The 24,287-nt window shown below is 36.3% G+C and overlaps 1 protein-coding gene across 6 annotated transcripts in view; it reads left to right on the top strand.

The window, feature by feature from the left end:
• The window catches only part of FERMT2 (FERM domain containing kindlin 2), a 73,974-nt gene that overhangs the window by 25,319 nt on the left and 24,368 nt on the right, over nt 1-24,287 (top strand). For all 6 annotated transcript variants that reach the window (XM_070513647.1, XM_070513646.1, XM_070513644.1 and 3 more), the window contains exons 3-4: nt 2,743-2,976; nt 20,161-20,295. In XM_070513647.1, the coding sequence (XP_070369748.1) occupies nt 2,743-2,976; nt 20,161-20,295 (369 nt within the window). The remainder of the gene's footprint in view (nt 1-2,742; nt 2,977-20,160; nt 20,296-24,287) is intronic.

Below are 24,287 nucleotides of genomic sequence, written 5' to 3'. Positions count from 1 at the left end.
TGGGACAGTTCTAAGGCGTGTGCACATGATTCTTCAGAAGGTCTCCCGCAGGACTGCACTCCAGTCGTCCGCACCACTGAAGGAACCGTCCCTCGGCTTTTCTCCCTCCCTTTCACTTTTCCTAATCCCCTCCAGTGTGCTTCCTGGGAGTTCCCTCACCTCAAATAAGCTGCTTGCACCAAGTTCTTATCCCAGGATTGCCTTTTGGGGGAACCCAAGTGATTTAATTATAGGCTGTATTATTATTATTATTATTATCATCATTATTATTAGCAGGAACAGCCTTTTCCTCCTTTTATTATTATTACTCTTAGCAGGGAACAGCCTTGTCCTCCCTTCTCCCTGCTCTGGAACTATATGATGTAGCTCCTTAATGGTTGACACTGGCACCACAGTACAGCAGAAGGGAAGGGAAGAAAGTATTTTGTACTTACCTACCGTTAATTCAGTTCAGCTCAGCCTTACTGTCCTTGGTTACTGTCATTCTCTGCAAGTTATCTTTTTCTGCCATGGGTTCTCTATTCCTTTTTTTTTTTTAAATATTGAAAGGAGCAAATTTATTGATTGTATGTTCCCGCTGTATATCTTTTTTTTTTCTTGCTGAGGAAGATTAGCCCTGAGCTAACATCTGTGCCAGTTTTCCTCTACTTTATATGTGGGTATCTGTGCCAGTTTTCCTCTACTTTATATGTGGGTCACTGCCACAGCGTGACTGACAAGTAGTCTAAGTCCACACCCGGGATCGAAACCCACAAACCCAGGCCACTGAAGCAGAGCATGCTGAACTTAACCACTACACCATGGGCTGGCCCCGGGTTCTGTGTTCGTGAAGAGAAAAGTAAACTATCTGTAACATGTGTGACCATTTATTTCATAGTATATGAAAAGGTCTCAACCTTGGTTGTCTTCTGTAAGCTGGAACAGGTTTGCTATTTCTTTTTCTTTCTTTTTTTTTTTTTTTTTTTTTGAAGAATATTAGCCCTGAGCTAACTACTGCCAGTCCTCCTCTTTTTGCTGAGGAAGACTGGCCCTGAGCTAACATCCATGCCCATCTTCCTCTGCTTTATATGTGGGACACCTGCCACAGCATGGCTTTTGCCAAACGGTGCCATGTCCGCACCTGGGATCTGAACCAGCGAACCCCAGGCCGTGGAGAAGCGGAATGTGCAAACTTAACTGCTGCGCCACCGGGCTGGCCGCCAGATTTGCTATTTCTAAAACTTAGTTGACAAATTCTGTGCTGGAAAGTAATTTAAGATGCAGGGTACTATATACATTGTGTCACAATTAGGTGAGTAGTTGTAAAATAGCAGTTAAGTGTATTTCTGGAGCCACACTTCAAATAACATGATTGACTGGGCTTTTCCAAAACAAACATTAAAATTTCAAAATTGCAGTATCATCACGAGTAACTACAGTTCTCCCATTGAATAGTTACTGATTGAAATGCTTTTTTAATGTCTGGGGAATTGAAAGTCTTTTTCCACTTGTGTCTCTTCCATAGTGAAGAGAAGTTCAGTTATATCAAGTCAATTTCACCATTATAGAATGTGTTTCTAGGCACATAATCAATGTGGAAATTTGATTTTTTACTACCTGGGGCTTTCAGGTAGACAAGTTGTGTTAAAAAAATGTTCCAGATTAGTATATACTTTGAAATTATCTTCTTAAAGTTGATCAGTTCATTTTAAAGCTGTATTAAAATGAGCTTCATATCAGAATCATGATAATAGTTTTTGTTTTTATTTGCAAGAACATTGTTCTCCAGGGTTTTTTCTTCCCTTGGAAGGCTTTGTTTTGGCAATTATTCTTTTTTGAAATATCATATCCCCATTTTTTGGTTCTTAGTTTAACATATAATTGATCTACAAAGTCCCTTTTATTACTATCTTAAAAATGAGATGAAGTGGGATTTTATTTTGCAAGCTTATTGTTATGATGTACCTTATCTGGGGGTAGCCAAATCTTTTGTAAACTGCTTTCTTTTCATTATTTGGTTTCATTTAATTTAATTGCATAAGGCTGTTAAAGACAGTTTAACAGATACTAATGTTTTTTGTTATACTTGTACCAAAATATATTGGGAGGGAAAGTTGGACAGTGTGACTTTGTAAGTTACTTTTCTTGGAATGGATTTTGGACAGCATGTGTGGTTGGGATGTAGTTTGTGTGTGTTTTCTCTTAGGTTATAGAGTATTCCTCATGGAGGTGTGCTTTTCTGTGCTCTCTTCTTCAGTTAGGAGTGTAGGTGTGTGCACTTTGGTTCCCCATCTTATTTTTCACTACTCCTTACCCTCCTCAGCACGCTTCTGTGGCCTCACAATGTCAGCCTTCTCACCTCCTTTATCATCAGAGTATTGTCCATTCCTCAAGGCTGGTCTCAGAACCCACCAACTCCACTTCATTATTAATCCTTCCCATGCCAGTCTCCGGGGTTCTCTGTGTTCCCTGAATGAGTACAGATAGTATTTACTCTCTCTGTCATCCGTGTGTCCCACGTTGTACCTGATTTAAGCATTATTAGTTACCCTGTGTATTCTGCCTCAGCTACCTTGTATACTGACTTTCAAGGGCAGAGAGTGTGTTTTCTTAGCTGTTTAGTATTTCTTTTGTACCTGTCACAAAACAGGCACTTAGTATTTAATTGTTTGTATTAAATACTCATTTATTTAGTTTTCTGCTTGTAATTTCTCTCAAAGTAATCTTGGTGATTTTTAAGTATTTTGTTTGTTTTTCTAATAGATGTGAAGAAAGATTGGTCTGACCATGCTCTCTGGTGGGAAAAGAAAAGAACTTGGCTTCTTAAGACACATTGGACGCTGGATAAGTATGGCATTCAGGCAGATGCAAAGCTTCAGTTCACCCCCCAGCACAAACTTCTTCGCCTGCAGCTTCCCAACATGAAGTATGTGAAGGTGAAAGTGAATTTCTCTGATAGAGTCTTCAAAGCTGTTTCTGACATCTGTAAGACTTTCAGTAAGTATTAGGCAGATTCTTCATGAAAGTAGGAATTGTGTGATGTATATGTAACTGACGACTAACGTGTAGCTTATCTCAAGGATAAGCTTCGAGTTGCTATCTGTGTATGTATGTGTATGTGAAATTTTTGCTTTTTTTTTTAAGTTTTTATATTACTTAAGATAAAGAAATGTTGAGTTAAAGTGGAACAGGAGGAATCTAGTAGAGATTCTTTCCTTATTAGAAGTATATCAGGTATTTATTATTCTATAATACTTTATTCTGATCACTTAATTTGTTTTTATGGGAAGGAGAAGAGAACAGGCATTATTTTCAGAGGGATTTGGCTTTTGCAGTGTTTCCTTCACATGTCACTATTTGATTTTAGTGATTGAGGCAGATTGTATCTCTTCCTCCAGTGAAGGCCTGACACAGCTCCTAAGGAAATGATCATGAGTGTTGTCTTCCTTAACCAATCTGCAATTTGAACACTCTTATGGTAGTTCTTTCTGAAATGGTTATGCTTTCTGAAATGACATCTGGATTACTTTTGGCTGACCCAGTTATGTCATATGACAGGAAGTATTCAGCCATCAGAGAAAGTAGGAACTATTGTCATTATTACTGGTACCTAACTTTCTTGTACCATAGATTTGGGGGAGATACAGGACGTTACTGTTTTGATCTAAAGACTCTGAAATTATAATGTTTTTTATGTTTAGTTGAATTTTTAAGAGAAAATTTTTTAAAGTACAAGAAATTATATAATTAATTACCTAATTCCTATTATCTAGAATTAATAGCTGATATTTTATCATTTTACCAAAGTTTTTCTAAGTCTAAATAGTATAGGGAAAGTTCTTGGGTTACGTTCTCCTAATTTGCCTTCACAAAGCAACTACTGTCATAAGTTTAGTGTGTATCCTTCCAGTACTTTTAAAAATACATAAATACACACACGCATGTATCTATATCTGTGTGTGTGTATATATCCATAAACAATATATGTTGCTGCCATTGCTGTGTAGTTTTCTCGAGTGTTTACGTAGAAGTAGAAAGTAGAAAGTGTTTTAAGTGTACACATAATTTATTTCAGAGTACTGTCAAATTGCTCTCCCAAGTTTACATTCCAGCTGGCAATGTATAAAAGCCCGTTGCCCCAGGGGCTGGCCCCGTGGCCGAGTGGTTAAGTTCATGCGCTCCGCTGCAGGCGGCCCAGTGTTTCGTTGGTTTGAATCCTGGGCGCAGACATGGCACTGCTCATCAAACCACCCTGAGGCAGCATCCCACATGCCACAACTAGAAGGACCCACAACGAAGAATATACAACTATGCACCGGGGGGCTTTGGGGAGAAAAAGGAGAAAATAAAATCTTTAAAAAAAAAAAAAAAAAAGCCCATTGTCCCAAATTGTCACTAACACTTGAATATGGCCAGTTTTTGGTGTTTGCTTCTCTGAGTGGAAAAATACAGTATTTCATTTTAGTTTATAAAGTCACGTATATTTTTATGTCTTTATTGGCCATCTGTTTCTTTTTTGAATTGATATCGTTTGTCTATTTTTTTTTTAAATAATAAACTTTATTTTTCAGAGCAGTTTTAGGTTCACAGCAAAACTGAACAGAAAGTATATACACCAGCATTTGTTGTTATCAGTGTTCTGGGTTGTGGCCAGCCATTGTAATAGATGCGTAGTAGTATGTCGTTGTTTTAATTTGCATTTCCCTGATAACATATGATGTGGCGCATCTTTACATATGCTCAGTTGCCATCTGTACATCTTCTTTGATAAGGTGTCTGTTAAGGTCTTTGGCCTATTTTTTAATCAGGTTGTTTTCTTATTGTTTATTTTAAGAGTTCTTTGTTTATTTTGGATAACAATCCTTTATCAAACATGTCTTTTGCAAGTATTTTATCCTAGGCTGTGGCTTGTCTTTTCATTCTCTTTGACAGTTCTTTCACAGAGCAGAAATTTTTAATGTTAATGAAGTCTAGCTTATCCGTTATTTCTTTAATGGATCATGTGTTTGTTGTATCAAAAAAGTCATTGCCAAACCCAAGGTCATCTGTATTTTTTCCTGTGTTATCTTCTGGGGGTTTTATAATTTTACATGTAAGTCTATGATCCATTTGAGTTAATTTTTGTGAAGGGTGTAAGGTCTGTGTCTAGATTCATTTTTTGGCATGTGGATGTCCAGTTGTCCTAGCGCCTTTCTTTTTTCAATTGAGTTCATAACAGTTTACATCATTGTGAAGTTCCAGTTGTACGTTATTTCTTGTCATATAAGTCTAGCATCATTTTTTGAAAATTATCTTTTTTCCATCGTATTGCGTTTGCTCCTTTGACAAGATCAGTTGACTGTATTTATGTAGGTCTATTCTGGGCTCTATATTCTGTTCCATTGATCTGTTTGCTGTTCTTTTGCCAATAACACTCTCTGTTGATTACTGTAGCTTTATAGCAAGTATTGAAGTCAGGTAGTGTCAGTCCTCCAACTTTGTTCTTCTCTTTCAACATTGTGTTGGCTGTTCTGGGTCTTTTGCCTTTCCATATGAACTTTAGAATTAGTTTGTCAATATCCATAAAATATAACTTGCTGGGATTTTGATTGGGATTGCATTCAATTTGTAGATTAAATCGAGAAGAATTGACATTTTGTCAGTATTGGGTGTTCTTGTCCGTAAACATGGAACATCTCTCCATTTATTTATTTCTTTGATTTCTTTCATCACAGTTTTGTAGTTTTCTTCATATAGATCTTACACATATTTTGTTAGATTTATACCTAAGTATTTCTTTTTGTTTATTTTTTGTTTTTGGTGCTAATGTAAATAGTATTGTGTTTTATATTTCAAATTCTGTTTGTTCATTGCTGGTATATAGAAAAGCAACTTACTTTTATATATTAACCTAGTATCCAACCTTGCTATAATCATTTATTTATCCCAGGAGTTTTTGTCGATACTTCCATATTTTCTGAGAGATGATCATGTCCTCTGCGAGTAAAGACAGTTTTCTTCCTTACCAATCTGTATACCTTTTATTTACTTTTCTCGCGTTAGCTAGAACTTCTAGTACCATGTTGAAAAGCAATGGTGAGAGGGGACATTCTTGCCTTGTTCCTGGTCTTAATGGGAAAACCTCAAGTTTCTCACCAGTAAGTGTATTTTCACCTGAAGGTTTTTTGTAGATATTCTTTGTCAAGTTGAGGAAGTTCCCCTTTATTCTAGTTTATTGAGTTTTTATGAATGAATGAATCCAACACTTGAATGAATGTTGGATTTTTGTCATGGTTTTTTTTACATCTGTTGATATGATCATGTGACTTTTCTTTATAGCCTTTTGATGTAATAAATTATGCTGATTTTTGGATGTTGAACTACCCTTGCATACTTGGTATACATCTTACTTGGTCACAGTGTATAATTTTCTTTATACATTATTGCATTCGATTTGCTAATATTTTGTTCGAGATTTTTGCATGTATGTTCACGATATATATTGTCTATAGTTTTGTTTTCTTATAATGTCTTCATTTGGTTTTAGTATTAGAGTAAGGCTGGCCTCATATAATGAATTAGGAAGTATTGCCTTTGCTTCTGTCTTCTGAAAGAGATTGTAGAGAATTAGTGTAATTTCTTCCTTAAATGTTTGGTAGATAGGAAAAAAGCTCTTAACGTGGGTCTTGGCAATGATGTTTTGGATATAACATCTAAAGCACAAGCAAGAATAAACAAGTGGGATTAGATGAAACCAAGAAATTGTGCACAGCAAAAAAAAAACAGTCAACAAAATGAAAACGTATGGAATAGGCAAAAGGATTTACAAATCGTATGTCTGATAAGGAGTTAATATCCAAAATATATAAAGAACTCATACAACTCAGTAACTGAAAACCAAATAATCCAATTAAAAAATGGGCAGAGGACCTGAATAGACGTTTTCCCAAAGAAGATATACAGATGGTCAACAGTATATGAAAAAGCACTCAAAATCACTAATCACTAGGGAAATACAAATCAAAACCACAATGAGATATCCCCTCATATCTATTAGAATAGCGATGATCAAAAAGATAAGAGATGAATTCTGGCGAGGGTGTGGAGAAAAAGGAACTCTCGTATACTCTCGGTGGTATTGTAAACTGGTACAGCCACTGTGGAAACCAGTTTGAAGTTTCCTCAGAAAGTTAAAAATAGAACTACCATATGATCCGGCAGTTCCTCTTCTGGGAATATATCCAAAGGAAACAGAAACACTGTGTCAAAGAGATACTGCACCCCCATGTTCATAGCAGCATGATTTATGGTAGCTAACACGTGGAAACAACCTAAGTGTCCATCAACAGGTGAATGGACAAAGAGGTTGTGGTATGTATATACAGTGGAATATTATCCAGCCATGAAAAACAAGGAAATCTGCCATTTGCAACAATGTGGTTGGATCTTGAGGGCATTTTGCTAAGTGAAATAGTCAGAAAAAGACAAATGCTGTGTGATTTCACTTATATATGGAATCTAAAAACCAAAGCAAAACAAACAAAAAACCAAACTCACAGAAAGAGAGATCAGATTTGTGGTTAACAGAGGCAAGCAGTGGGGAGTAGAGAAATTGGGTAAACGCAATCAAAAGGTACAAACATACAGTTATAAGATAAATACTGGGGATATGATGTACAACATGATGACTATAGCTAACACTGCCGTATGATATATAGGAAGGTTGTTAGAGTAAATCCTAAGAGTTATCATCACAAGGGAGAAGAACATTTTCTTATATCTATATGAGATGGTGCATGTTAGTTAACTAAACTTATTGTGGTAATCACTTGACAGTATATCTAAGTCCAGTCATTATGCTGTACACTTTAAACTTAACACAGTGCTGTATGTCAATTATATCTCAATAAAACTACAAAAAAAATGTTTGGTAGAATTTACCAGTGAACCCATGTGGGCCTAGTGCTTTCTGTTTTGGAAGATTATTAATTATTGATTCAATTTCTTTAATAGATATAGGCCTATTCAGATTGTGTATTTCTTCTTATGTGAGTTTTGGCAGATGGCTTTTTATGTTTTTTGTTTGGTAAAAATTATCTTGTTTTCCTTTTACAATTTTAACTCTTAAGAAAATGCTTCTGTGTAATGATTTTAAGTGATGTTTTTAGTTATGTTTTCCTTTCCTTTTTGAAAGAAACACTGTTGGCAAAGCATGCTAAGTTCTTTCATGTAACGTGTTCTGACATGCAGGTTTTACAAATGAAGAGCCTTATTAAAAGGAAATGGAAATTCTCCCCAAGTTTGATTGACAAATTATGTAGAGCTACTATAAAAGAATATATTCTGTGTTTAGAGCTTGCTGCCATTTCATATCATCAATATGACCTATAATTTGGGTAGTGCTATACATATACTAATTCATTCACATTTTTTCTCTTTATTTTCTACTCCAGAGAACATAAATTCTGAAGAAGAATCTCTATTTGGCTTAAAGTCTGCTTTGTCTGATATAAGTATGGCAACACCTGCTTTCTTTTGTTTGCTGTTAGCTTGCAGTATCATCTTCCATCCCGTCACTCTAACCCTGTGTTTGTGTTTAGAGCTGAGATGTGTTTCCTGGAGGCAGCATCTTGGTGGGTCTGTTCTTTAATCCATCCTGCCACTCTATGTCTTTTGATTGGAGAATTCAATCTGTTTACATTTAGAGTGATTATTGATATATGAGGACTTAATACTGCCATCTTACCGCTCGTTGTCCAGTTCTTCTGCATATCCTTTGTTTCTCATCCTGTCTGTTTTGGACTACCAGTTTGATTAGGTAGTTTTCTACGGTGGTTTTCTTCATTTTCTCATTGTTTATCATATATGTCTCTGTTCTAACTTTTTTTTTAGTGGTTACCATTAGGTTTATATAAAAATCTCGTAGATGAGACAGTCCATTTTGTGATAGACTCTTATTTCTTTCGACTGCTGATTCTACCCGTCTCCTCTTCCCCTTCTAAATTATTTTTGTTGTATCTTAGAAATAGCTCTATTTGCTAGGGAAGAGAAGCACACACTGGTAGTGGAACAGAACTCAAATTAACTGAAGCTCAGTTGTGTTTAAAAATTTTTTTTAATACAAAAGTTTGTTTTAGGAGTAACAGTGAAGATTACTTTTTCTGTAAAGATGAAAAGGAAATGGAGAATCATGTAAACTACTTGCAACATTGTCTAGTTTGGCGGTTCTAGTGGATCTGGGGTGATATCTCCTTGTGGCTTCATTTTGCAATACCCTAATGACTAATGATGTTGAACATCTTTTCATGTGCTTAATTGCCACCAATGTATCTTCTTTGGTAAAGTGTCTGTTTGAATCTTTTGCCTCCCTTTTTTAAAAAAGAATTAGGTTGTTGTCACCTTATTGAGTTGTAAGCATTTTTTTCTTTTTTTCTTTTTTCTTTTTTGCTTATTCTGGATATGGAAAATTTATTGGATATGTATTTTGCAAATATTTTCTCACTGTCTATGGCTTACCTTTTTATTTCATTAAGTGTCTTTTCAAGAACAAAAGTTTTAATTTTGATGAAGACTAGTTTATGATCTCTTTATATTTTTGTTGGTAGACAAAAAACTCTGTAACAAAATTTTAGCAAATTGAATCTAGCAATATATAAGAAAGATTAAACACATCATGATCAAGTGAGTTTTATCCCAAGAACACAAACCTTGATGTGCATGTGAAAAGAATGTATATTATATTGTCATTGGGTGGGAATGTTCTATAAATGATAGGTCAATTGGTTGGTTTAGAGAAGGATGTTAAAATTTTCAACTGTAATTGTTGTTTTGTTCTTCCTCCTTTCACTTGTATCAGTTTTATTGGAGTATTCTTAGTAGTATGTGCACATATTCTTAGTAGGATTTAGATTGTTATGTCCTCTTGAAGAATTTACTCTGTCACTATGAGATGACCCTCTAGATCCCTGATAATCTTTTTTGCTTTGAAATATACCTTGTCTGGTATTAAAATAATACTATAGCTATCTTTTGATTAGTATTAGCATAGTGTATCTTTTTCTGTACTGTTTATTTTAATCTGTATTTAAACTAGGTTTCTTGTAAGCAGCATGTAGCAAGGGCTTTTAAAATTTATTCTGACAATCCCTGCCCTTTTATAAACTGGGCCATTTATATTTAATGTGATTATCAATGTGGTTGGGTTTAAAACTAGCATCTTGGTGTTTGTTTTTTGTATGGTATTTATTTTTTATTTTCTGTTTGTTCTATTTTTTTTCTTTTTCCTTTTCTTTTGGATTGAGGGGGGTTTATATTGATTACGCTTATCTCCACTTGTGACTTACTAGCTATTGCCACTTTTATTTTGTCGTTTTAGTGGTTACTCTAGGATTTACAATGTGTGACTTTAACTTATTCACAGTCTATGTTCAACAATATACCATTTCATACATAGTATAACAATCTTACAACAGAATAGTTGTTTCCCTGTTTCTCTCCTTTGTGTTATTGTTTTATGGTTTACTTTCAAATATACTAAACTCACAATATGTTATTATTTTCCCCTTAGACAATAACTCTCTTTTTAAAAGTATTAGAAAATAAGGAAAATGGTCTTTTGTAATTGCACACACATTTACCATTTTTTAGTGTTCTTTGTGAGGAGTCTTTCCATATGGTATCTTTTTTCTTCTATCTAAAGAACATCCCATGACCCTCTTTTTATAATGGTGACGTTTTTCACCTTTTGTTTGTCTACAGCAGTCTCAGTTCTGCCTTGATTTTTGAAAGATACTGCAGCTGGTTGAAGAACTCTAGATATGTTTTCCTCCTCCAGTAATTGTCAGGTGTCTTTCTGTTTTCTTCTGCTTTGCTTAATTTCAGAGAAGTCTGTTATTGGTCTTTTATTTGTTTCTCTGTCTGTTTTCTCTGTTACATTTAGGAATTTATCTTTATCTTGGTTTTTAGCAGTTTAATTCTGATGTGTCCTGGCATAGTTTTCTTTAGGTTTATTCTGTTCTAGGTTCATTGTTTTTCTTAGATCTGTGTGTTTATGATTTTCATCAAATCTGGATAATTTTCAACCATTAGTTCTTCAGTTAGTTTTTGGTGTCCTTTCCTACACTTCTCATCCTTTGTGGGATGCTAGTTTCATGTTTGTTAGATCGATTGTTATTGTTCCACAGGTCACTGGCGCTCTATTTCTGTTTCAGTTTATATTCTCTTGCTTCCCTTTGGATAGTGTCGCTTTGGATCGCTATGTCTTCAAGTTCATTGATCTTTCTTCTGCTAATTTGCTTTAATCCCACCCAGGGTATTTTTCATAAGAAATGTATTTTTCATCACCAGAAGTTTGAGTTGGGCCTTTTAAAAATACATAAATCTTTCATTTTTCTCCTCGTTATGTTTTCTTTTGCTTTCTTAAACATAGAGTATATTTATAATACCTATTTTAATATCTGATTACTGATTCATCACAGTTATTTCTGCTTCTGTTACTTTCTTTTTTTCCCTTTACTCTTAGTAATGTGTCTATTTTCCTGCCTCTTTTTTGCCTGGTAATTTTGGATCGAATGCTGGACTTGATTAAGTTTACCTTGGTGGTGGTGGTGGTGGCTTTTTTTCTGGTCAGCAGTCAGATTACTTGGAATCAGTTGGATCCTTTTGATACCTGTTTTTAAGTTTTGTTAGGGTAGGACCAGAGCTACCATTATTCTGGGGCTAATTTCCTTCTGGGGATTCTTCTGAATGCCCTGTGTATTAGGAGACCTTAGTATTCAGCCAGACTCCAGCAGCTAACTGCAAATCTCCACAGCTGTCTGTGGAGCTCTCTTCTCCCTTGTCCTCTGACCCACGAATTCTAGCCATCTTGGCCCCTCTGAATTGCATCTCAGATCTCTCAGCGCAGCAAGACCTGCCTCTCTTGGCCACTCCCTGCCCTGAACTATTTCTAGGCAGTAAGTTGGTACCCCCAAAAGTCTCATCATATTTTTTTCTATTCTCTCCTCTGTTCCTTGTTGTCTAGTGTCTGAAAACCTTTCATTTCCTTTCCTTTCTTGTTGTTTAAATAAAGCAGGAGGGTAAATCAAGTTCCTGGTACTTCCTCTTAGTTGAGGCCCTCCATTCGTAATTTGTCCTTGATTTTCTTCTAACCTTAGACCTTTTTTAGAAAGCCATCATTTGCTCATCGAATCATTATTTACATTAATAAAAGCTTTTCCTTCAAAGTAATTTCAAATTGAACATGTTCAAAACTGAGCTCATGGTATTTGTTCCCAAATCCCGGTGCTCCCACCTCCACACTGCGTCCCTCATAAGTCTCCATAGCAGTAAAAGGCACCACCATCCCAGATACACATACCAGAAACTGGGGAGTCAGCCTTAGCACCACTCTCCTCCTTACCTGCACGTCTTATCAGCCACCCAGAAGGGTTCATTTTACCCCCAGGATACGTCTTGAATCTTTTCACATCTTTCTGTCTCTACCACCCCTACTGCTCCATTAGACCACACTGCCACCATCTCTCCCCTGGACTGTTCCATCAGCCTCCCAAACAGTCTCCTTTATCCATTCCAATTCCTTCCAATACATTCTTTACACAGTAAACAGATTTTGAAATTATTTTTTTATCATAGCAATAGATGCAGAGTTAAAGTTAAAGAGGCTTATAAAATAAAACCACTTTTGTGTCCTGTTTCTCCTCAGCCTCTCATCACATTCTTACCACTTTCTACTCTTCTAGTGTTTCTGACTTTTAGTTCCATGATTCTAAATAATGTGCTTGTACTGTTATTTCTTGATTTATCAGTTTTAGATATCTGTTCACTTCTTTTTACTCAACTTTTTCTTTTTCCCTTCATTATAACTGTCATAACTTTTGGCTAAATCATTATTGTTGTCTACATTATTTTAACAAGGTAAACATTCTTACCTGTTGAACGTGAGTATATATTTTTACCTTTCCTATCTCATATGCCTTTTTGTTTATCCTTTGCTTAGTTTTCAACCTGTGTCTGTCACTGATTCTTCTTCATTCTACCTTCCCTATAGTTTTCATGATCAAATATGTTATCCGATAATAATCTCCTTCCTCCCCCCTTTTTTCTTCCTACACACACTCCTGCTCCTGTCAAGTGGATGGAAAGACCACAGTATACAGGCATTCCTTCCCCATTGTCCAAGGAAAATGTCTTCTCTCTCATGTCCGATCCTTGCATTTTCCTTAGTGTCAATTTGCTTCCTTATTTTGGTGGACTGTGTCCTCCCATCAGCATACTAAGAAAAAGGTGAATGGGGTGTCAATTTTTGAGATATTGTATTTGAAAATGTCTTTATTTTGCCCTTTAATAGAATTGTTGAGTTGAAAATTATTTTCCCTCAGAATTGGGAAGTCATTTTAGCTTCCAGTGTTTTAGCTTCCAGTGTTGCTATTAACAGTCCTGATAGCGTTCTTAATTTTTATTTTCAACCCTTCTTTGTAGACTGCTGTCTCTCTCTGGAAATTTTTAGGATCTTTTCTTTTCCCTTCCATTTTGAAATTTCATAGTGATGCACCCACTTCCTCCCTCGTTTTCTCTACTACTAGTGATTAGTCAGGCCTTGTGATTGGATTGATCCTCTTACTTGACTTTCTCTTTCTTCTGTGGGATTTTTTTTTTTTTAAAGATTTTATTTTTCCTTTTTCTGCCAAAGCCCCCCGGTACATAGTTGTATATTCTCAGTTGTGGGTCCTTCTAGTTGTGGCATGTGGGACGCTGCCTCAACGTGGCCCGACAAGCGGTGCCATGTCCCCGCTCAGGATCTGAACCGGTGAAACCCTGGGCCACCAAAGGACAGCACGTGAACTTAACCACTCAGCCAAGGGGCTGGCCCCTGTTTCTTTATTTTTTGTATGATTTTGGGAAGGAGTGAAAATTAATGTACAAGCTCAATATACATGTTTAACCAGAAACTCTCAAGAAAAATTTATTTTTAAGCTAAAATCTGATTATCTTACCTGAGAACCCTTCTCTGCCCCTCAGTTTCCTACTTTCTCACCCCCATAGTTTTTGAGGTATATATATACACACACATATATTGTTAATGTAGTCTGTCTTCTACTAGATTTGTCAAAATCAACGTTATTTTGATTTTGAACATTAAATTTCATTGCTGTATGGTGTATCTTTCTGTTATAAAGAGGTCCTGGATCACTGCTGGATTTGAGTGGGGACTCATAAATGCTAGTTTATCCTTATTAGTGAACTGTAAAATTTAGCCTAAATGAAAGATAGCATTGTATTTTGGTGTACCCATTTTCAAGTTCTTATATCTTATAATCCTCTAGGAGTATTATTTTAGTATGAACCTTGTTTAATTATTTATGCTCTTCACCAGGCCCACACTTCTACATGTGATTCTGATTCCTAAATGCACTAGTATAATTCTTTCTTGATACAAGACACAGAGTAAATCAGTAGGTCCTGAATTCCTGTATCAGTGAAATAATTAGCATCTTATGTGACAGGGTAGGTTTACTTGACTTTTTTGTTATTGTAATGAAATGAAAACCAGTTATTCACAGACTTCATTTGTAGCCAGTGGCTACCCTGTTCCAAAATAGAACCACCTACATTAGAGAAATAAGATGTCACTCTTTTCCCCTCCCCCCTTTCCCTAAGCTACTAGTTCTCCAGAAGTTGGAATCGGAAGTACCTATAGAGCTTTTTTTAAAAATTGAGATATAATTGACATATAACATTATGTTAGTTTCAGGGTACAACATAATCATTTGATATTTGTATATATTATGAAATGATCACCACATTAAGTCTAGTTAACATCCATCACTAGAGCTTTTTTAAAACAAGCTGTTGGAAGCCCTGAGTCACTAAGAGTATCTGGGGGTGTGGCCCAAGCATGTATTTTTAATATTATTATTTTTAACCTCACTGGCAATTCTCATGGGCCTGTCTAGTTAAGAACTACTTCATCTGCTTATGACTGACCAAAATGCTAGTTAACAGTATTCATTCTTCTAGTAACATTAATGCCTGGTTTGTGAGCTGGACAGGAAATGACCTAGGAACAAAAATCTCGAAGGATGAGTCATGTAGTGCAGTGGTTCTCAAGCAGAAGGGACGTGCCAGAAACATTTGGGAGGCCTTTTCAAGGACGTATACATGGCTTGCTTTCCCCTCTCCCACTCAACTGGACCATAGAGGGTGAGGTGATAGAAGCACGTCCTCTCTCCCAGGCATGATTCATTTTAGGTCCTTCCACGCTTTTTGGATTTTTCACCCTGTGCCAGTACATGATCGACTTGGGAGGAACAAATGGGTGGAGAGAGATCACCACCACCACCCTGCCCCTACTGATCCTGAAGTGGTGTAGATAACTGATTATTCAGAAGCTTAGAATTTTCTAATGCCTTTCTTTTCTCCCAACATGGCAGTGTTAACATTTAAAGCTGAGGGAACACTGAAAATTGAAAGTGCAACTCCTAAATTGTTAGGTCTATTAGATGTTAAATCTTGTTTCTTTTAAAAGCCTAGGAAATGATGATTCGGTTCTGTTAATTAGATAAATATGGCTCAAAAGATATACTTGAAATATCTTCTGAGTTTCTGAATCTATGGAATCATAGCAATGCATCAAAGCCCCCAAAATACATCAAACCCCAAAAGGTAGATTTGAGAATAAGTATGTTAATGTCTTTATACCTTGACTATACAACAGTGAAGGAAATCTTTGATTTTCATTGTGTAACTTTAGCTAAAGAATTTGCTGTACTATTTTTAACTTAAAAAAGAAATCAGGGGAGCCGGCCCCGTGACCAAGTGGTTAAGTTCATCCCCAGTACCTTGGCAGCCCAGGGTTCACCAGTTCAGATCCTCCGTGTGGAACTACACACCGCTCATCAAGCCATGCTGTGATGGCCTCCCACATAGAAGAACTAGAATGGCCTACAACTAGGATATACAACTATGTGTTGTGGTTTTGGGGGGAGGGGGGAAGAGGAAGATTGGCAACAGATGTTAGCTCAGGGCCACTCTTCCTCACCAAAAAAAAAAGATAAAAAACAAAAAAATCATATTTGCCTGGAAGCTTTTAAGAAAGTGACAGAATTTAAGGAGCAAGCATTCTTTTTTTTTTTTAAAGTTCTTTTTTAATGAATGTTTTTTCATTTTTATTTTTTTTAAAGATTTTATTTTTCCTTTCTCTCCCCAAAGCTCCCTGGTACGTAGTTGTATATTTTTTTTAGTTGTGGGTCCCTCTAGTTGTGGCATGTGGGGTGCCACCTAACGTGGCCTGATGAGCGGTGCCATGTCCGCGCCCAGGATCCTAACTGGCGAAACCCTGGGCTGCTGCAGCACAGTGCTCGAACTTAACTCGGCCACGGGGCTGGCCATGCATTCATTTTTAACATGATTTCTGCTATTTAGTACTTGAGATGTACTTACCCCAAATTTATTAATAATTCATAGAAGTTATGTTTACCTACTCTCTGGTAACATAATCTATTCAGGATAGTTTTCCTGGTAATTCTATTCTCATGTTTCAGAAGAACATTCCCCAGAAAATAGTCCATAAAATACAGAACAGAACAAAACCCTAATGTGTACCAGAGTGTTCCTAATAGTAAAATTCAAATATCCAACAGAGAAACAAACAAAAAACCCATATAGTTATTAAAAGATTCTTTTGGCCGTTTCTTTTAAACATGGGACAAGGTGTATATAAGATAAAAATTTTTTAGCAGTTTGTTTTTTTTAAAGATTGACACCTGAGCTAATATCTGTTGCCAGTCTTCTTTTTTTTCTTCTTCTTCTTCTCCCCCCCAAAGCATCCCAGTGCATAGCTGTGTATCCTAGTTGTGGGTCCTTCTGGCTCTGCTATGTGGGATGCCACCTCAGCATGGCTTGATGAGCAGTGTGTAAGTCCATGCCCAGGATCTGAACTTGCAAAACCCTGGGCCACCGAAGCAGAGCACACAAACTTAACCACTCGGCCACGGGGCTGGCCCCTAAAATAAATTCCTTTAAAAAAGAAGGTGCAGTGTGGTTTGCAGTGATTGCTACCATGCTAATTTTTACACGCAAGTTAACTTTTATTTGAAGAACTCTAATAGAAAAATTAGCAAAGGAAGTAAATATATATAAGTAGTTAAAAATCCACGAGGAACTGTACATCATCACTAGTAATCAAAGAAATTTAAATTAAAACAAGGAGATAATCATACTGTTTTTAAAATAAGCAAAGCTTTGAAAAATAACATGTGCCCATCTTGGTCCACTTCTGCCCTAAAATTATTATAACCTCTGATCCAGTTAATTTTACTTCTACTCCAGTGAATTCCTAAACAAATGTGGAAAAATCTGTGCAAAGATAGATGTTTGTAGAACCATTGTTTATAATGGGCTCAGTATTAGAATGGTTAAATTATGATATAGTTACACAGTAGAATTTTATACGTCTATTAAAGTGATCACCTGTATATAAAGTCATATTCTATTTTTCAAGAACATGTTTTAAATGACTCAATTATTTATACTTTTTTGTCATTTTCAGATTTCTACCATGATTGTATATTTTTTAAATTAGGAAAAGACATTAATACCTAATACTTAAGGAGTACTTGTTATGTGCCAGGCCCTGTTCAAAGAACTTTACCCATATTAATCATTTAATTTTCACAATGACCTCCTGAGGTTCTGTTTTTCTCATTTTACATTGAGGAAACTCGGACACTGACAGGCTGAGTATCTTATCCAAAGTCATGGCTAATGAATAGTGGAGCTGAGATTTGAATCCAGGTAGTTTGCATGTGTGTTTCTGTGCCAAATTGTGCCTCATCAGCTCTGCAGCAGTAGGGTCCATCCTAGTGCCGGGTCCCCTACGAACAACAAACTTCCTGAGTTTATAACACTGGATTCAGTCGTGGGCTCCTGAAGGTGCGAGATGCCGCATGTGCAACTTTGATCCTGTAACTTAGTCTGTCGCATCACAGGTTACACAGTGCTTTGCATATGTTGTGGTCTGTTCTGCTCATACCGTGCCATTGAGTGCTGTGCTGCCACACTTAGGATTTATAGGCCTAGTGCTTCTCCTTTTGGCTACTTTTTTCTTGGCTCTCCCTCTCTTTATGCTTGTTTATTTTTAAATTAACTTTATTTTGGTGTAATTGATGTGCAATACACCGTGCCCATTTAAAGTGTACGGTTAGGTGAGTTTTCACAAATGTTTACATCTTTGAAACTACCACCATCAGGATACAGAACATTTTTGTTAGCCCTCAAAATTTAGACACCCACCCATTGATCTGCTCTGTCACTGTAGATTTGTTGTCATTTTCTGGAATTTTATGAATGGAATCATACAATATATACCCTCTTCTAATGGGCTCCTTCCACTTAGTATAATGGTCTTGAGATATATTCATGTTATTGCATCTATCAGTAGTTGGTTTCTTTTTACTTATGAGTTGTGTTCCATTGTGAGTAGTATTCCACTGTTATGAAAATACCACATTTTGTTTATCCATTTGGATTATTTCTAGTTTTGGCTTTTATGAGTAAAGCTATTACAAATGTGCTTTCCACTTTGTTGAGTAAATAGCTAGGATTAGAATGTCTGAATTTTATATATTTAAGGTTTTAAGAAATTGCCAAACTGTTTTCAAAAATTGTCTCATTTCACATTCCCACCAGCTAGGAATGAGAGTTCCAGTTCCTCTGCATCCTCACCAACACTGGATATTATCAGGCTTGTTAATGTTGGCCACTCTGATAGGTGTATCGTGGTTTTAATTTGTATTCCCCTGACCACTAATATTGAAGATCTCTTCATGTGCTTCTTGGCCGTTATTATGTATTCTCTGTTGAAGTCTTTGTTCAAATCTTGAGCCCCTTGATCTGCTTATTATTGAGTTGTATGGTGCTTTATATATTTTGGATACAAGTCCTTTGTCAGATACACATAATATGTTTTGCGAGTATTTTGTCTGTGTAGCTTGCCGTTTTCTTTTCTCAGCAGGATCTTTTATTTGTTTTTAATAAAGGGCATTTTTTTGGTGGTGTGTGTGTATTTCCTATCTAAGAAATCTTTATCTACTTATATTTTCTTTTAGTCCATGGTCCATTCAGAATTAATTTTTGCATATTGAGTAAGAGCTAATATTCTTTTTTTAAAACTATATGAATCTCTTGTTCAGCATTGTTAGAGTTGGAAAGATTTCCCTTTCCCCTTGAATTGCCGTGGCACCTTTGTCCAGAATAATTGCCCACCTATATGTGGCTCTGTTTCTGGGCCCTCTCTTCTGTTCCCTTCATCGAGATGTCTTATCATTGAGCCAGTAGTTGTACGGTCTGGATTGCTGTAGCTTTTTGATGTCTTGAAATCAGGTAGTTAAGTCCTCCAACTTCATTCTTCTTTTTAAAAGTTGCTTTGAGCTTTATACTGCATGGTAGCCCTCATTCATCCTGTATGTCCTAAGTTCCACATGATACATGAAGTAAATGTACTGCAAATGCTTTCAGATCATTACTAAATCTCAAAATTTTAATTGATTCCAACTTTCTGCATTGTATTGAATGGCTACAAGTTTCTCTGTTTCTCCTCTTCATTTTCATGTGAGGCATCTGCTAAGTGGCAAAATACTTAAATGAAAGTAACAAAAAAGAATTAAAGGTGACCCAAATAAATACATATTACCTTACATTATATATCATATATATTACACTCCATGTCCGTGAATTGCAAGAATTAAGAAGTGAGCTCTCCCCAAATTGAGCTAAAGATCCAGTGGAATCCCAGTAAAAGTTCCAACTTGCTCTTTTGTACAAGTTGACATGTTGGTTGTAAAATTTATATGGAAATGAGAACAGTCCTAGAATACTCAATTTCATATTATGGTTTTAGATAAAAAATATATAAATAAGAATTCTAAGAATTTCTTTCTGTCAGTTGTCAATTGTTATCTCTCCACTTTGAGATCACTGCATTTATTAGATAGTTATGAATTCAGAGTGCTTTGGTAGATTATTTTTAAAAGTGTCATACTTCAGTCTTCTGCATGGCATTAATATCTGCCCAAATACAAATACACATACACAGAAGGAAATTACAAATTTATATCTGAAAGTGGATTAGTAGACGACTTTACCAAGTGTAAAGTGTTTAAATTTTCCATTATTCTAGTAAAATAATTTTTCTTATTTTAACAGATATCAGACACCCTGAAGAACTCTCTCTATTGAAAAAACCCAGAGATCCAACAAAGAAAAAAAAGAAAAAGCTAGATGACCAGTCTGAAGATGAGGCACTTGAATTAGAGGGGCCTCTCATCACTCCTGGATCAGGTGAGACTTTGACTAAGCAGGGGCTCAATGGGAGAACCATGGGCTGTATGCCTGGGTCTTTTTGATAGTGGATAGATGGATTATGAAGCTGAGGAGAGGGGTCAAGTTGAAAAAAACGCCCCTTCAGTATCTTTCCCCTCGATCAAAAAATTACCACCAGAGTCTGTCATGTGCAAATCATTATGTCAGGTGTTCATCATTGAATCAGTAAAAAGGAAGACAGGTTCTCTGCTCAGGACAAGTCAGAAAGGGGCAGTACCTTAACTGAGTTCATTGCTTTGCTTTGCAGACATTGGACGTCCTTAATTTAGTTCCTTTTTTCTGTATGCTATGGAAACCACCATTATTGAGTTAAGGCGTTATTACTTCTGTCAGGTTACTTAAACCTTCTCTGTGCTTTGCATATGCCCATCCCTTTGCCTCTCTACCTTTTCCCTTTAAGGTGTGCTACTTTAAGAAGCCTTCTCAGATTTCCTCCCATTACCTCCCCAACCTGAATTAGATATCCTTCTGTCGTAAGTCATCAGACATTTCTGTGTTTGGTGTTATACTGCGTGTTCTCCCCTAATAATTGTGAGCTCCCTGCGTGACAGGACTATCTCTCGCCTTTTTGTTACCAGAACCTAACTCAGCATATGGCATCCGGCAGGCACCTAGGCGCTGCCTTTTGGGTAGCTAGATGGCTAAGTAATTAGATTACATAGTTCTTTAGTCCTGAGCGTAGACATGGACTGGCCATACAGCTTGCCGTGTTTCCATTGGCCACAGTTTATAAGTCCATTTCTTAGGATGAATCCCTCAAGCAAATATGTAAACTGATTTGACTAGTTCAGTTCCTTCCTGGTTTTTAAATTCTGGGGTGGTGATGATAATAATGAAAGCAAATAATTAATATAGTGCTTACTTATGCCCAGAACTATTTCATACCCTTTACCCATGAAACCTCATTTAATTCTCACTATAACCCATTGAAGTGGATTATGTTATTACTCATATTTTAAGGATGATGAAATTATGGTACAGTAAGGTGAGGAAAATCTAAGGTCACGTACCTTGTAACTTTTATGTCACTCTTCATGAACTGATAGCATTTGGGAGATAGCAAAAAATAAGACAGTCCTTACTCTTAAGTAGTCTATAGGGTAGTTGAAAAACACAGTTACTGTACTTAAGGAGGTAATATATAAATGCTAAGTGAATGTTGTAGAAACTAATGTTACAGGAATTCAGAAGACAAGACAATTCCAAATAGGTATATTCAGTTTATGGGCTGGAGAAGTAAGTTTGCGAATGAAGCTTTTAAGTTCCAGTGGCTAGGATTTTGATGGGAAGAAAAGGCAGTCTAAGAAGAAAGAATGATATTGACAGTACGGTAAAATGAACACATTTTAAATTACAGATGAATATTTACAGATCTGTATGTCTTGTAACCACCCAGAACATGATCCTCGCACCCCCGAAGGCCTCCCACATGCTTTTTCCCACTCAGTATCCCACAGTGTCCCTCTGTCACTACAGATTAGTGTTGCCTATTGAATGCCTGTAAGAGTGGAATCGTACACTGTGTGCTCTCTTGTGTCTGTGAAGTGATTGTGTTTTGAATGAGGGACTTGAAAAACAGGTTTTAGTTGTCTACACCCAAACAGTTTAATTAAAACAAAAACATCTGAGGAGTTCCAAGAAGTTGATGAGATGAAATGCTAAGAAAGTACAGAGTAGATACATAGAGAGTCTGGTGATCTGTAGAGAAGTCCACTGAGTGCCATATGCACATAAAAAGTAATGTGAAGTTAATTTTTAAAAGAAATATTAAATAATCTAGTTTACCTGCTTTTATGATTTGTCAGCACTTTAGTTAATTATTGGACCAAATACTGAAAAATATGATCAGTTGCATCTTGGGTCCATAATAAATAGCAACAGGTCCGGATATATCTCAATACGTGACACCTTTGGGATGTCAAACTCTGTGCTCGGTGCTTCACAGATGCTCCTCTCCTGCAGAGTGTGGTGAGCATTAGATAGAATGTTCATTTTACTGAGGAGGAAACAGGCTCAGTTTTCCTTAGTTTCTACAAGCTTCTTGAATTGTGAGCATCTCAGTGTGAGCATGGCCAATAATTACATGTATTCAATTAGTGATAACTATTTAATATGTAAATTATCTTTCATTTGATCCTCACAGAACCCCTGTGATTTTGGTGGCATTATCTCTGTTTTACTTGTAAGTAAAGTAATTTGTTGAAGATCACCAAGCCATTAGGGGCAGAGTTAGAATTCAAATCCAGGTCTGTCTGACTCCAGCATTCATGTTTCTAACCATTACGTAGTATCATCTCTAGTTATAATATTTAGAGTAAATCTTTTGTGAATTCTAATAGGAACATTTGATTAAAATATTAGTCTGTAAATTATACCTCAACAAAGTTTGGTTTTTTTAAAAGTAATGTTTCAAGAGGTAAAGGATCATGAGCGAATTAATGATTCTCAGACTTTAGTCAAATTCTTAACATTATCATAGAATTCTGTGAGTTCTTAAATACCTTGCTTACACAGCTGTGCTCAGCTGACCTGCTATTGAGGGCTTTGCCACTTCCTAGCTGTAACTAGGTTAAATATCTAATCTTTAATTACCTATGAGGAGGAAACCAGTTGAACTCTAGCCTGATCCCGTCTGGGGAAAGTAATTTTTCCCAGTAAGAATTATTCTACAGTATAGTACTGACTTAAAAATTACTAATTTTAGGATCTGTAATGTAAGTAGAAATAGGAAATTCTTGTTTTACTTGCTTGGCACAGGAAAGTTGCTTATGCAGGATGCCATTTTTTGTAACTGTAACATGCTATTTTAAGCATCAAAAAAATTTTTTTAACTATTCTTTAATTATAAAATTAATGTATGCTCATAGGAAAAATTCAAATATTACAGATTTATGTATTCATCTTTGTTTTTAATGAAAGTGGGACTGTGTTATACACACATTTGTAATTTGTTTTTTTTCAATTGATGATACATACTAATGGACCTCATATCTTTTTTTAATTACAGAAGTCATACGTTAATATAGTCTAACTATAAAAAATCAAATAGTACAGAAAATGTACTAAACTGAAGGTGAAACCTGCACTTCAGCTTTTTCTCTTGCTACTCTGTCAAGAAGAAGCCATTTCTTTCTTTTTTCTTTCTTTCCCTCCTTCCTTTTTTTTTTTTTTTTTTTTTGCTAAGGAAGATTTGTCCTGAGCTAACACCTGTGCCAGTCTTTGTCTGTTTTGTAAGTGGGTCACTGCCACAGCATGGCTGCCAACCAGTGGTGTAGGTCCATGCCCAGGAACTGAACCCAGGCCACTGAAGCAGAGCTTGCCAAAGTTAACCACTAGGCCATGGGGCCAGCCCCAAGAAGAAGCCATTTCTTGATCGCTGTGTATGACAATATTGTAAGCAGTTGTGGTACAACTTGTCAGCAACTTTTCTGTGTATATCCTCTGACTCAGCAGTGGTGCTAGAATTGGGAAATAAGTACAAGACGTTTATTGGAAGGCATTGTTTGCAGTAGCAGTGGTGGTGACATCAGTAACAAAACTCTAAACAAACGCACACCAACTTAGATAAGTCACAAAGCTAGGAGGCAGTGGTGTAGTGCGGCAGACTGGCTCATTCATCGTTGGCTCTGCAGCTGTTGAGCTCTTGACATTGTGCAAGTTCTTTAACCTTGCTGCGCCTCAGTTCGCTCCTCTAAGATAAGGGTAATAGGGTTGTTGGGAACACTAAGTGAGTTATTGCCGCGGAGTGCCTAACAAATAGGGACAATGCAGTGATCAGATATGAAGTGTAGAAAACATGAAGTACAGGAAGTTGAGAGGGCAGAGAATGGATTGGGTGGCTGAATCTATTAAATGTTGTGTGATTTAGGGCAATATATTTTCTGTTTTAGAAACTTCATAAAGGAAATTGTCAATTCTAACTTTACTCCGTTCTGAGTAGTTATTATATA

Source organism: Equus asinus, chromosome 7, assembly GCF_041296235.1.
Source record: "Equus asinus isolate D_3611 breed Donkey chromosome 7, EquAss-T2T_v2, whole genome shotgun sequence".
Classification (NCBI taxonomy): domain Eukaryota; kingdom Metazoa; phylum Chordata; class Mammalia; order Perissodactyla; family Equidae; genus Equus; species Equus asinus.
The sequence above is the reverse complement of the archived record's forward strand: the minus strand, read 5'-3'. Positions and strand labels throughout refer to the sequence as shown.